This window comes from Bufo gargarizans, chromosome 6 (assembly GCF_014858855.1).
Source record: "Bufo gargarizans isolate SCDJY-AF-19 chromosome 6, ASM1485885v1, whole genome shotgun sequence".
In the NCBI taxonomy this organism is placed as follows: domain Eukaryota; kingdom Metazoa; phylum Chordata; class Amphibia; order Anura; family Bufonidae; genus Bufo; species Bufo gargarizans.
In genome coordinates, this window is record NC_058085.1 from 280,104,890 (window position 1) to 280,119,850 (window position 14,961).

The 14,961-nt window shown below is 44.1% G+C and overlaps 1 protein-coding gene across 1 annotated transcript; it reads left to right on the top strand.

Annotated features, from left to right (window-relative positions):
* Window positions 1-739: 739 nt before the first annotated feature.
* Window positions 740-3,669, top strand: LOC122942377 (protein ALP1-like). The gene is made up of 3 exons (XM_044299954.1): window positions 740-1,016; window positions 1,117-1,218; window positions 2,682-3,669. The coding sequence occupies exons 1-3, from the start codon at window positions 808-810 to the stop codon at window positions 3,559-3,561; spliced, it is 1,191 nt and encodes a 396-aa protein (XP_044155889.1). The 5' UTR covers window positions 740-807; the 3' UTR covers window positions 3,562-3,669.
* Window positions 3,670-14,961: the final 11,292 nt, after the last annotated feature.

Genomic DNA, 14,961 nt, shown 5'->3' on the forward strand with positions numbered 1-14,961 from the left:
CTTATTCAATTAATAGTTATTAAATATGCCTCTTTATTCCTAAAAGTACCTTAAATCCTAAGCGCTTCAGTACAATGCCGGCAGGCCGGGCAGCCGGCGCGTCACTCACTGACGTCACTTGCCTGCGCCGCCTGCTTCATTCATAAAGTAGGCGGCGCAGGCACGTGACATCAGGGAGTTACGCTGCCGCCCGCCCGGCCTGCATTGTACGGATGAGCTTAGGATTTAAGGTACTATTAGGCATAAAGGGGCATATTTAATAACCATTCATTGAATATGACATATTTTATTAGTACACCGGAGCGGCGGGGCGGGCCTTTAGTACAGTGACTGCACCGCCCCGCCGCTATTGCCGGCCCCAGCTCCTCCTCCCAGTCCCTCCCCGAGTCCTCGCTCTCTTTACATCGCTGCCAGCGATGTAAAACTGACTGCATTCGCCGTATAAGACGCAGGGGCATTTCTCCCCCATTTTGGGGGAAGAAAAGGTGCGTCTTATACGGCGAAAAATACGGTACATTAATGTTTGTTGTATTGCTTGTCACATCTGATGGTCTCTGTAAGGCTGGGTTCAGACCTAAGCGTTTTGGATATGCGCGTTTTATGCGCGACAACATGCGCGTTTTCTGCGCGTTTTTGTTGCGCGTTTTTGTCCTTAGTAAACGCGCGTCGAACGCGCGTTTGTGTGATTGACAGTATTGCTGTCCAATGTAAAAACAGGCCCGTCTATATGAAAGGTGTCTAATGATAGTGCAATGGAGGTGATCAATTTCATGTGTTTGGAGAGAGTGTATTGGATTGTTTGCGACCATGGAATACTCCAGAAGGCGACCATTTGCGGCTATTGTGTCTGCAATCCTTCTCCTACGTTTGAGGCGTAGGAGAGAGAGCAGGCGACGCTTCTGGGTCCATCCTGTCATTGCCAACCGACAGGAAAGGGGACAGTTCTGGGCACTGTACGAGACCCTCCGGGCCCATGAAGACAAATTTTGGGCATACACGCGGATGTCCATCACCAGGTTAGTACAAATACAATAGTTCTATGAGTGGGGTTACAATTGTGAAGGTACCATTTTTTAATTTGCTATTGTTAACCCTCACCATTTTCGTTTGCAACAGCTTTGATGAGCTCCTGGGGTTGTTGGGCACCCATTTACAACGTCAGGACACATTCATGCGGGACAGTATTCCACCAGCGGAAAGACTGATCATAACTTTGCGGTAATTAGACTGTAATTGTGGCCTAATAAAGCATTTGCATTGTGTGTTGACTGTATATTAGTGTGGGCTTAGTTATTTTTTACTTGTGGTTGTGATGTTTCAAGTGTTTTTGAGGGGGGGATTGTATGTGTATGCTTTTTACATTTTGCATATAGATACCATACATAGTTTCCCCACATTTTTCCTTAGCAAACAATCTGTTCTAAATAAGAGTTCAAAAATGTTTGCAAAAGTTTTTATATTTTAGAAAAGTAATCACATCTTACAGTTCCTCAAACAATTTGCAAACTGGGTTTAACACAATCAACAGAACTTTTGTAAATTTTAAATAAAAATTAATCGGTAATGTACCGATCTTAACAATGAAGGAACAACACCCCTGATGCACCAAATTAAGTATGCCACTTCTCACAGGTTTTGGTATTGTGGCTCGTTATCCCGCATGGGCTCTCTCATTCCGCCTGATTGCTGGCCAGGTTGCATTTGAGTGGTGGTGGAGGTGTTGGTGCCCATGCTAGTGGAGGCATAGCTGTATGATGATTGTGGTTGTGTGTGCCACGTGTCGTGAGGGTGTGGTATGTTAGTTTGTGGGTATGTTTGTGATGTGTATGTGTGAGTGGGTGGTGGATATTGTGGTGGATGTTGTGGTGGATATTGTGGTGGATATTGTGGTGGATGTGGTGGTGGATGTTGTGGTGGATATTGTGGTGGATGTGGTGGTGGATGTTGTGGTGCATTGTTGGGCTGTGTGATGTCATCATGTGGAATGAAGCTGTCTAGGGCCCTTGTTAAGGTTTCCCTCGCTTCAGTATTGCGACTTGGGGGAACTAGCAGCATTCTAGCCTCCAAACTCAGTAAGAAATGGGCATCACTAGTGAGTTTGGGTGCAGGATGCGCAAGTGCATCCAGGCATGCAATTAGGCGGTCCTCCTGGCGATCGGATCTTTTCCGTTTTGGACGGTGAGTCTGAATGTTTTCGGGATCCACGACAGGTGGTGCAGGCTGTGAGGGTGTTTGGAATGTAGGGGTGGGATCGGGTGGAGGTGGACTTAGTGGCCCCGTAGATGCACAGGCCTCACTGTCCCTGGTGACGTCCTCCTCTTCCTCCTCCTGCTGTTGTCTTTTCGACCAGCTACTATCGGTGCTGTGAACATGAAAATATACATAAGTATGCGCAAGATATGAAAGTGAATGCATGTCATACCACACCCTCTCCTGCATGTGTATGCCCTGGACTCACCTACGCATTTCAGTGCATGGGATTAGAAAGGCCATTTCCTCCGCATGGACATAGCTGGACCGTGCACTTGGCGAAGCTCCACTCCTCTGTTCCTTCTCTTTGCGCCGATGACGAATGAAGGCATCTTTGAGGCTCTTCCACTTGCTTTTTAGGATGTTTACTATAATACAAATAAAATTACATCCTTTAATTGTATTTTTTGCTTTACACTCATTTTTTACAGCTATTTAGCTACAGGCCAATCGTTGACCAGTCTGCACTACGCCTTCCAGATCGGGAAATCCACAGCCAGTGTGATTGTGAGGGAAACCTGCAGCACCATTTGGCAGGTCCTTCATGCTGTTGTGATGGGCCAACCAAACAAGGAGGAGTGGATGAAAATAGCGGATACTTTTCAAAATACCTGCAATTTCCCGAACTGTGTCGGAGCAATTGATGGAAAACACATCCGTGTTCTGAAGCCAATGAGGAGTGGCAGTCAGTTTTTTAATTATAAAAAATACTTTTCGTTTGTTCTTTTTGCGGTATGTGATGCCAACTATTCTTTTCGTTATATCGATGTGGGGTCCTATGGCAGCAGCTCGGACTCTGCTGTTTTTGGCCATTCTGAGTTTGGTCAATTGCTCAGTAGTAATGGCCTTGACCTTCCCGGAAACACCACACTGCCTGGCACCAGTTATCCCTCTATGCCTTTTGTTTTTGTGGGTGACGAGGCATTTGGTCTAGGTGAGCACCTTATGAGGCCATACTCCTCCCGTAATTTATGCATTAAGCGGCGTGTTTTTAACTATCGCCTGACCAGAGCACGCAGGGTGGTGGAATGTGCATTTGGCATCTTAGCCAACAAATGGCGAGTTCTGCACTCTCCCATAAATTTGAAATTGGAGACCGCCATCTCGGTTGTGAAGGCAGCATGTGCTCTTCACAATTTTGTCCGAGAAAGGGATGGCTTCAATTTTGATGATTCGTTGAGCCATTCCATGGAGAGCCAGAATCGCAGAGGTGTGCGTGGGACCACACATGCTGCGGCCATTCGGGACCACTTTGCGGCTTATTTTATGTCGCCACAGGGGGAGTTACCGTGGCAAATGCAAGCCATTTAATGGTATATTATTTTGTATTTTGCATCTGCTCAAATTGTTTCTGTTACTTGTAATATTCATTTTTCGTTGGTTATTGTAATGGGTTAAATAAAATATTTGAAGAGCGAATTAGTGCAATGGCGTGTTTTCCCCGATATCGTGCCCCTTGTAGGAGCCCCAATAGTGGCCGCTAATCCTCGTCCTTTAACAAGGGAAAACAATGTGGGCGGAATTAGGGATCCCATTTATGTGCCTAATACTCGTCCATTAAAACAAGGGAAAACAATGTGGGCGGAATTAGGGATCCCATTTATGTGCCCAATACTGGTACTATATATACACATACAATCACCTATCATGTGCCAGTGCTGCAATAGCCCACAAGCACAATAATGTTTCAAGGTTGACAATATCCATATCAACTTTAAAACCCAAATCCGCACCACTAATGTAGGCCAACATTTGAAGGTAAAATACATTTCCAGATTGGAACAAGTGCAAATTGAGCATACTGGCCGACTACATTGTGCAAGAATGTGGGTGATGGTGAAGCTGCGGCCCTCCAGCTGAAGCAAAACTGCAAAACTCCATGCATGCTTAAACAGGCTACAGCAAGTAAAATGCAGCACAGCATATTGGGAGTTGGAGTTGGACAACAGCTGGAGGGCCGCAGGTCGAGCTGGGCTGGACTATTACATAGAGATTTTACACCAGTGCACACAAGGAGTTTTTTTATTTTACACTCAGAACACACATGTAAATACCTTTGCTTTCTTTCACAGCTTTTGAGAATGTCTTCCACTGTGGCCAAATGCTTGCTCCAATATCCTCCCATGCCTGCTGCCTGCTTCTCCGATTCTTGTACTTGGCATCTTGGATGTCATACAGGCAGCGTTTTGCCTGCACAAGCCTGATCAGTGTCTCACTATCAAAGCCTGCTTCCTCCATCTTGGTCAGGCTAGACACCTGCAGATCTCTAGGGTGTGGCCTTTTAGGACTGTTGCTATGTGCCAAACGCGCCTTCGGCCGCGCGTTTTTCTGGTCAAAAACGCGCAAACGAACATATTTGCGCGTTCCTATGCAATCCTATGGGCGCAAACGCGCAACAAAACGCCTCAAAGTCGCGCAAGTACTTTTTTGAGCGTAGGGCGTTTTTCAGCGCGTTCAAACGCGCTGGAAAACGCTCAAGTGTGAACCAGGGCCATAGGGAAGCATTGATTTTCATGTGTTGAGCGTTTTACAGCGCGTAGGAACGCGCTGTAAAACGCTCAGGTCTGAACCCAGCCTAAGGCCTCCTGCACAAAACCGTATCCATTTTGTCCTCAAAATTTGGATGCAGTCTGGGTGCATTCTGCAATTTTACACAGGACCCACTGTAAAAAAAAAGCCAGTTTTTGTTGACAAAACAGCTAAAAATAAGACACGTTCTATTGTTTGTTGCTGGAATAATGTGGATCACCAAAAAATGTGGATCATACACGGTCCGAAAACACAGTCATGTGCATGAAGCCTAACCCTCAGGTAATACTTAGTCTGGAATTTCTGCACAAAAAATTCTTAACCCCACCCCCCTGCTGGCTGATAACATAAGCCCCATTCACACTTCCAGTGGAATCCTGACATTTTCTGGAGTTTACCTGGAGGGGCTGTATGTGTGAATGCACACATCCGCAATATCAGTCCCGGACTTTACCCACACTTTCTCTCCCCAGAACCCTAGTACTAACTCTGGATTATGTCCGAGTGAGCGCATGTATGAAAACAGAATTAAATGTTCCAGAAAATCACAGTGGCCATGCCTAAAGTTCCCGCTCCTTGTCTAGGCACCTGGAACATTTCCTCTGTAGTGAGAACACACCTGACAGGGAACATCTCTGGGGTGATAGCTACATGTGTGAAAGGCCAACTCTGGTGGTAAATCTCTGGACCTGATAGTCTGGAGTTTAGGTGTGAACACAGCAATAGACTGGAGAGGAGGTGTGTATGTGTGTGTCCTTATATCTCTTGGTGGGGGGAACTTGCTTATTTACTTGTTGGGGGTTTTGAGAACAAGCTTCGGCATTCTCTCCTACTGGATTTGTTAGTGATATTGGAAACTGATATTTTACAGCATGCGCCTGTTTATTTGATTTGTGTGAAATGTCCATTTTATTGGAATAATGGAGATTTATCATCTCACATGCGCCTGAAAAGTGGTGTTAAAAAAGTTGCGAAATATGGGGAATATTTATCAAACTGGTGTAAAGTAGAACTGGCTTAGTTGCCCGTAGCAAAGCAGTCAGATTCCACCTCTCATTTTTCACAGCTCCTTTGGAAAATGAAAGGTGAAATCTAGTTGGTTGCTATGCCTCTGGCAGTGCAGGGGATATTAAAGAGGACCTTTCACCTCGAAAAACATTGTGAACTAACTATCCTTACATATACAGCTGCGCCCATGGATCTCACTGCACTTACTATTATCCCTGGGTGCCGCTCCGTTCTCCCGTTATCTCTTCCGGTATCTTCGCTCACTAAGTTATAGTAGGCGAAGTCTGCCCTTGTTCTGCTGGGCGTCTCCTCCTCCTAGGCTGTAGCACTGGCCAATCGCAGCGCGCAGCTCACAGCCTGGGAGGTTTTTTTCTCCCAGGCTGTGAGCTGTGCGCTGTGATTGGCCAGTGCTACAGCCTAGGAGAAGGAGACGCCCAGCAGAACAAGGGCAGTCTCCACCTACTATAACTTAGTGAGCGAAGATACCGGAGGAGATAACGGGAGAACGGAGCGGCGCATATGAACACCGCCGCCCCCTCAGCTCATATGCCTCGGCAAAACTGCAGAGGAGAAATCTCGTCTTGCAGCGCCGCATACACCGACTTTTGTGTAATCTGACAGCAGCGCAATGCTTTTGTCAGAATGCACATCAGTGCTGCAGCTAGTCGATCGGTTGGTCCACCTGGAAGGTAAAAAAAAACAGGCCGCAACGCAATAAATTTGTTAACTTTATAATAACATTAGAACAGAACATATAAACTTTATTTAACTTTTTGAACAGAACGTTAACTTTTTTGCTTACCGGTGATTTTTTATTTTTTTTTACCTTTATAGAACAAACCTCTCCTTCCCCATGGGACAATGTGCAAAGCGCAAATCGCCCAAAGATGTGGCGAAGCACATTATGCACTTTGTCCCAGGTGAAAGGAGAGGTTTGCAGCAGCTCTGTGTGAATGGGCCCTAATGGCCCTGTGTGCCTGTCCTGTGAGATGCAATCCCTATGCTAAGTGTACCTGTGTGTGGTACCTCCGGAAACACTCCCCTAAGCATAGGGCAGGGTGGTCAGGGCAGTCAGGACAGAAATAGCGGGTGTCATACCTTATTCCACTCCTGCTACAGAACGACATTTTTTTCGGGGTGGCAGTCGGTTTGAGGTACCAGCAACGACACTGGGGAAATGTCGCTCGTGTAGACGGCTCACTACACTGGTGGATGGGGCCACGGAACCTCCTCGATACAGGAGGTTCTCGATAATCTCTTCCTGAAATTTGAGGAAGGATCCTGTTCTCCCAGCCTTACTGTAGAAAACAAAACTATTATACAGAGCCAATTGAATTAAATATACAGACACCTTATACCAGCGTCTGGTCCTGCGGGAAAGTAGATAAGGAGCCAACATCTGGTCATTTAAGTCCACCCCTCCCATGAGCGAATTATAGTCGTGGACACAGAGGGGCTTTTCAATGACACTGGTTGCTTGTTCAATTTGGATTGTCGTGTCTGCGTGAATGGAGGAGAGCATGTAAACGTCACGCTTGTCTCTCCATTTCACCGCAAGCAGTTCTTGGTTACACAAGGCAGCCCTCTCCCCCCTTGCAAGACGGGTGGTAACAAGCGGTCGCGCGATGCCACAGCAGCCAATCTGTTGTAGGAACAAATGCCTGAAGAGGGGCACACTTGTGTAGAAATTGTCCACATAAAGATGGTACCCCTTGCCAAATAAGGGTGACACCAAGTCCCAGACTGTCTTCCCACTGCTCCCCAGGTGGTCAGGGCAACCGACTGGCTCCAGGGTCTGATCTTTACCCTCATAGATCCGAAATTTGACCCCATACCGCTTGCTTGGGATGTATTGTTTGAAGCCAAGGCGCCCGGTAAAATGTATAAGGGACTCGTCTACGCAGATGTTTTGCTCAGGGGTATACAAATCTGCAAATTTTGTGGAGCCGGTCAAAAGCTGGGTGGCCTCTGGGACGGGAGGTGCTGTTATCACTAAAGTGCAGGAAACGCAGGATGGTCTCAAATTGTGTCCTGGACATGGCAGCAGAGAACATGGGCATGTGATGAATTGGGTTCGTGGACCAATATGACCGCAATTCATGCTTTTTGGTTAAGCCCATGTTGAGGAGAAGGCCCAGAAAGATTTTAAATTCGGAAACTTGGACGGGTTTCCACCGGAAAGACTGGGCATAATAGCTTCCCGGGTTGGCGGCTATAAATTCAGTGGCATATCGGTTTGTTTCTGCCACAACTAAGTCCAAGAGCTCCGCAGTCAAGAACAGCTCAAAAAATTCCAGGACCGAACCGATCTGTCTCAACCCGAACTCCAGACTGGGCGGTGAAAGGGGGAACTAATGGTGCGGCTGAAGTTGGGGACTGCCAATCAGGGTTTGCCAGCACCTCAGGGACTCTAGGGGGTCTACGGGCCTGTCTGTGCGGTGGCTGCGACGGGGTAACTATTGCACGTGCCACCGTACCAGCTTCAACTGCCCTTCTGGTGTTCGCCACTTCACCATGTTGTACGGCAGTGCTGGTACTAGGTCCAGGATGGGCTGCGCTGCTGGTGTATGCGTTTGCCATTTGGTCAACTAAATTTAGGGGGTATTCCCTGAGACTACCCCAAAAAAAAAGCAAGCCTGTCTTATAAATATCAAAACCAATTTATTTTTTTTATCGCCGCAGCGCTTGTAAAGTGATTGTGCAGTGATAAAAATAAATAAATCAGGCCTTATCGGGCAAACACTGCGTTTTGGGTGGAGGGCGAGCTAAGGTGACACTAATACTATTATAGATCTGACTGTGATCAGTTCTGATCACTTACAGATACTATAAAAGTACAAATGCTGATTAGCAATACGCTAATCAGCGAATCAGTGACTGCGGTGGGCTGGGCGCTAAACGATCGCTAACTACCTAACCAAGGGGCCTAAACTATCCTAAAACTATCAGTCAATACCAGTGGAAAAAAAAAGTAACAGTTTACACTGATCACTTTTTTCCCTTTCACTAGGTGATTGACAGGGGTGATCAAAGGGTTAATTGGGGTGCTGGGGGGTGATCTGGGGCTAAGTGAAGTGTTTGGTGGCTACTCACTATGATGTGTGTTCCTCTGCTGAGACCAACCGACGAAAAGGACCAGCAGAGGAGCAGAGAAGCCATTTAACACCTTATATTTATAAATATAAAGTGTTAACTGGCTTCTGATTCGATTTTTTTTCAAATCATCAGCCTGCCAGCCACGATCATTGGCTGGCAGGCTGATGACGAAATACTCCTCTAACTTTTGCTGGCCCGCGATGTGCATGCGAGGGCCGGCTTTGCCCGAAATCTCGCGTCTTGCGCGATGACGCACCGGCGCGTCCACCCGGAATAACAGGGCCGACGCCAGGACGCAATCCTGCGTACGGCGGTCCTGAGGTGGTTAAACTAGGGACTGGGGGGGTGGGTAATTACGTAATAGGATGTGATAGTTGTAACGGCACCCCGGGCATAAAAGGGGTTAAAACTGTTTAGGCGATCTTCCCCTTCCAGAGCTACAGGCACAGCTACTTACAGAACACCAAACTCCCGAACGGCATACAGAGGAATGCTCCAAACTCCCGAACGGAACCTCACGAATAGCTGCTAGCAGGCGAATTGGAAACACACCCAAGCGGATTACACTCCTAGCAATCAGTCTCTAACAGCATACAGTGAATCCCCCCAAGAACGAGACGAGGCTCTGTGTTGAGGGTCAAGCAGTGGTCAGCCAGAGCTGTGTGTTTATTGTTCTTATATACACATTCTTACACATTAGTACCACCCACAGGGTTTTGTAAACAACCAGTAACCCCGTACAATACACTCAGACACTCCCACACAAAATCCTCCCCTCTGCCTGTGATACAATTACCTTACACAATGGGTTAATGTATTATCACAGGCAGGAGAATACACAGTTTTACACAATGTCTTCTGTCCTGGAGACAATTGGAAAGTAATGCAATTTATCTCCAAGGGCAGAGGAGAAACTTCATTAGCCACATGCTAGCAAAAGACAATAAAAGACATAAGAATATTTAACTGTGCAACTATTGCATAAAACAGACATTTAACATATCCCCAGATAGCTCAGGTCTGAGTGCATTCAATTATTAGGTGAGCCATGGAGCCAAATTCTTTCACATAGTCTTTGCAGGGGAAAATCAAGCGTTTCAACATGGGACAATAGTTTAAAGGAAGCAGGCGGGCAACCAAGCTTATTCAATGCAATGTGGCGAGATTGGTCTTGTCACAATAGTGCAGATAGAGACCGGGGACAAGGTAATGGGAATGGGGGAGGAATGGAAGGAGGGACTAGTTCAGAAGGAAAGGTGTAGGGTAAAAAATATACATAAACCTCTTAATTGTATGTATACTAATGCCAGAAGCCTCACTAATAAAACTGGTAAACTGGAATTAGTGATGTGTGAGGAGGACTATGACATAGTGGGAATAACTGAGATATGGCTGGATGATCGCTATGATTGGGCAGTTAATGTACAGGGTTACAGTCTGTTTAGAAAGGATCACCAAAACCAGAGAGGGGGAGGGGTCTGCCCTTATGTAACATCCTGTCTAAAGTGGAGTCACTGTGGGTAGAAATACATGGAGGCAAAAACAACAATTAAATACTAATAGGAGTTTATTATAAACCATCTAATATACCAGAGCCCACAGAAAATCTGCTACTAAACGGGATAGATGAGGCGGCAAATCATAATGAGATGGTTATTATGGGGGGCTTCAACTACCCAGATATAGACTGCGAAACTGAAACTTGTATATCTCATAAAGGAAACAGGTTCTTGGCAATAACCAAAGACAATTACCTTTCCCAACTGGTTCAGGACCCAACTAGAGGTACGGCCATCCTGGACTTAGTATTAACCAATAGACCTGACAGAACAACAGATGTGCAGGTTGGGGGACACCTGGGAAATAGTGACCACAAAGTAATAACCTTCCAATTATAATTCAAAAGAGTGTTTCTTCAGGGAGGAACAAAAATACCAAACTTCAAAAAAGCTAAATTTAGCCAACTAAGAGAGGCCATAGGCCTAACTAACTGGGACAAAGACCTCAAAAATAAAAATACAGCCAAAAAATGGGATATTTTTAAAAGCATCCTAAAATCTAATTGTGAGAGGTACATACCTTATGGGAATAAAAGTTTAAGGAACAAGAAAAAAACTATGTGGATATACAGAACAGTTTAAAAATAAAAGCTATAAATGACAAAAAGAAAACATTTAAATCACTAAAACAGGAGGGTAGCGAGGAAGCACGGAAAAACTATAAGGAAAAAATAGAATATGTACAGAACAAATAAAAGCAGCCAAACTAGAGACCGAGAGATTAATTGCCAAAGAGAGTTAAACTAACTCTAAAATGTTTTTTAATTATATAAATGGTAAAAATTATAAATCTGAAGATGTCGGCCCTTTACAGAGTAATGAGGGGGGAGTTGCAGAGAGCGATGAGGAGAAAGCAAAGTTATTAAATATTTTTTTCTCCACTGTATTCACTGAGGAAAATAAACTGTCAGATGAAATGCAGAATGTAAAAGTAAATTTCCCATTAAAAGTGCCCTGTCTGACCCAGGAAGAAGTACAGCGGCATCTTAAAAAGATTAAAATAGACACATCGCCAGGACCGGATGGCATACACCTCCGTATCCTAAGAGAATTAAGTAATGTCATAGCCAGATTAACCTAAGCCTAATAGAAGTGTTAAAATAAAATAAATAAACTTTATTGGTATTACTGTTTTTTTTATAAATCCTTTTTTTTATTAAACAACCATCAAAACAGTTAAAATCACATTACAGACCAAAGGCCGTATGGGGTCTTCTGAACCGCCATCAATGACAATCAACCCTGGTGCAATACCATACAAGGCGTCTCATACATCTAGAAAGTAGAGTAACATAACAAATACATAAGCCGATAACAGATAACTTGGCTAATGACATTCCCCTGTACTAAAACCTTCAAATGCCCATATACACCCCAATGAGGTAGATAAACTATCCCAATACGCTTGAGGCGTTCATATGTCCACGAGTTGATGTCTAGCTCTACCAACATTCGTTTGACGGCAGTTACCTGAAAATGGCTCTTCAAAAACATTTGTATTAATATTTATTCTCATTTTACATCAGGTATACCATCTATCTATTCAGCCTTTCCTTTATTCCCCCTCTATTCCCTACCCATTCCCACCCCTCCCACAAAAAAAAAAAAGAAAACACCCCCCAATGCCCTCCCACACTCCCTCCCAAACCATTTACTTCTCTTCCTTCATCCATCCTTCCCACAATTTGTTACATTTTTCTCTTTTCCTTTTTGATGCTATATTCACTCTTTTACATGCTATTGAGCTTTTTATTAAACTCTCCCACATTCTAATTGTTGAAGGTCTTTTTTCAACCCAGTTTTTTTTTACTATACACCGTCTAGCTTGAAATAAAAATATAGTAGCCAACTCTCCATGGGTAATTTGCCCCATATCTTGCATGTCTCCCAACACACATATTTCAAAGCTACGGGGGATATTAAATCGATAGATCCTATCAATTTGTAAGATAACTTTATTCCAGAAATCCTGGATATGTATATAACTCCATAAAAGGTGTACGTCATCTACTCCTATCTCATAACATTTATGACATTTACACACCTTATTTTTATAGAATCACTTATTTGGGGTGTTGTATAATCAGTGGACAATGAAAAACTGTGTCAGTCTATGCACCGGATTCCTGGAGACTCTCCTTATTCCCAGCAAAGTTCTCTTCCATCTTTCAGAGTCCACCGAGTCCACCACCTCTTCCCATTTTCCCCTCTCTACCATGTTTCCCTCCCCGTCCACTTTCTGCTGTAATAAAGTGTTGTATATCATGGAGATTTTACACTTTTCCGTCGTCATCTTAATCGTTTTTTTTTTTGCGGCTGAGGTAAATCTTTTATACCCCATTCATCTCTCATACATGATCTTATTGAGTGCTTTAACTGTATATGATAAAAGAAATCCTTATCTGAAACTCCAAAATTTTCCTTCAACTCTTGAAATCCAATTACTTCCCCATTCTTCCAGACCTGTCCCAGTCTATAAATCCCATATTCCCGCCAGTTTTTCCTTTCAATAGCTCTAAGTTCTTTTAAATTTTTGTTGTCCCATAGCAAAGTATCGTTATGAAGATCAGTATCCTGGCAATATGATTTAATCCTCATCCATGTTTTATACATGAACTTTATTGTTGTCGACTTCCGAAACTGCTCATGCGCCTTTAAACCAGGCTCCAATGCCTGATATACATTACACCCTCTAAGACCTTTATCGATATTCCCTATAATTCCTCTATAACTCGGGGATCTGCTCCAACTCACAATGTTCTTAGCCTGGCCTGCCAAAAAGTATAATCTTATATCAGGGACCGACAAGCCCCCTCTTTCCTCAGGCCGTATTTGCATCCGAATTCTAGGTTTCCTCCCTCTCCATATTAGTTCACTAAATAGACTCTCGATTGTTTTGTAAACCTTCTTTGATATCTATATTGGTGAATTCCACAATATATAATTTATCATTGGAAGCAGACATATTTTGATTAGAGAGATTCTTCCTGTCATTGAAAGGGGCAATTTTTTCCATATTTACACCTTTTCCTTAACTCTATTTATTATAGGTGCAACATTTAATTTTGCCAGATATAGGTTGCCAGATATATTAATTCCCAAGTAATTAGTACTACCTTCATTTTTTATGACCTGCAAGGCCCCTTTCACAAGGGCGAGTTTTCTGCACGGGTGCAATGCGTGAGGTGAACGAATAGCACCTGCACTGAATCCTGACCCATTAATTTCTGTGGGGCTGTGCACATGAGCGCTGATTTTCACGCATCACGTTGCGTGAAAATCGCAGCATGCTCTATATTATGCGTTTTTCACGCAACGCAGGACCCCATAGAAGTGAATGGGGCTGTGTGAAAATCGCAAACAAGTGCGGATGCAGTGCGATTTTCATGCATGGTTGCTAGGATGAAAGTCTATTCACTGTATTATTTTCCCTTATAACATGGTTATAAGGGAAAATAATAGCATTCTTTAATACAGAATGCTTAGTAGAAGGTCAATTGAGGGTTAAAAAATAAATAAAATTAACTCACCTCCTCCAAATGATTGCATAGCTGCCGGTCGCCTGTTCTTTCTTTAGGACCTGTCAAAGGACCTGTGGTGACATCACTGTGCTCATCACATGATCCATCACCGTGGTGATGGCTCAGCATTCTTTAATACAGAATGCTTAGTAGAAGGTCAATTGAGGGTTAAAAAATAAATAAAATTAACTCACCTCCTCCAAATGATCGCGTAGCTGCCGGTCGCCTGTTCTTTCTTCAGGACCTGTCAAAGGACCTGTGGTGACATCACTGTGCTCATCACATGATCCATCACCGTGGTGATGGACCATGTGATGAGCTCAGTGACGTCACCACAGGTCCTGAAGAAAGAACAGGAGACCGGCAGCTACCCAATCAATCGGAGGAGGTGAGTTAATTTTTTTTTTTTATTTTAACCCTGAAAATGCTATTATTTTTCCTTATAACCATGTTATATTTACAGAATACTGAACCCAAACCCGAACTTCTGTGAAGAAGTTCGGGTCTGGGTACCAAACATGCCGATTTTTTCACGCGCGTGCAAAACGCATTAAAACGCTTTGCACTCGCGGGGAAAAATCGTGCATGTTCCCGTGACGCACCCGCAACGCCCGTGTGAACCCAGCCTAAGGGTCCTACGACTTGGTCTCCAAGAGGGTCCAATGGCATGCAAGCTGATTTGTCCCAGTTTATCTTCAATCCTGCTACTTTCCCATATCTTTTAAAAATCTCGAAGATATACCTCATTGAATCATGGGATCCTACAAACAACATCACATCGTCAGCATACATTGATATTTTTTCTTCATCATCTCCTTATTTAAAGCCTATTATCCTGACGTCTTACCTTATAATTGAGGCTAAAGGTTCTATTACTAGAGCAAAGAGAAGGGGCAACAAGGGACAACCCTGTCTTACTCCTCTTTCTATTCTAAAAGGGTCAGACAGTTCATCATTTACAATGCATTGATATTCGTATATAGGAGCTCTATCCAAGA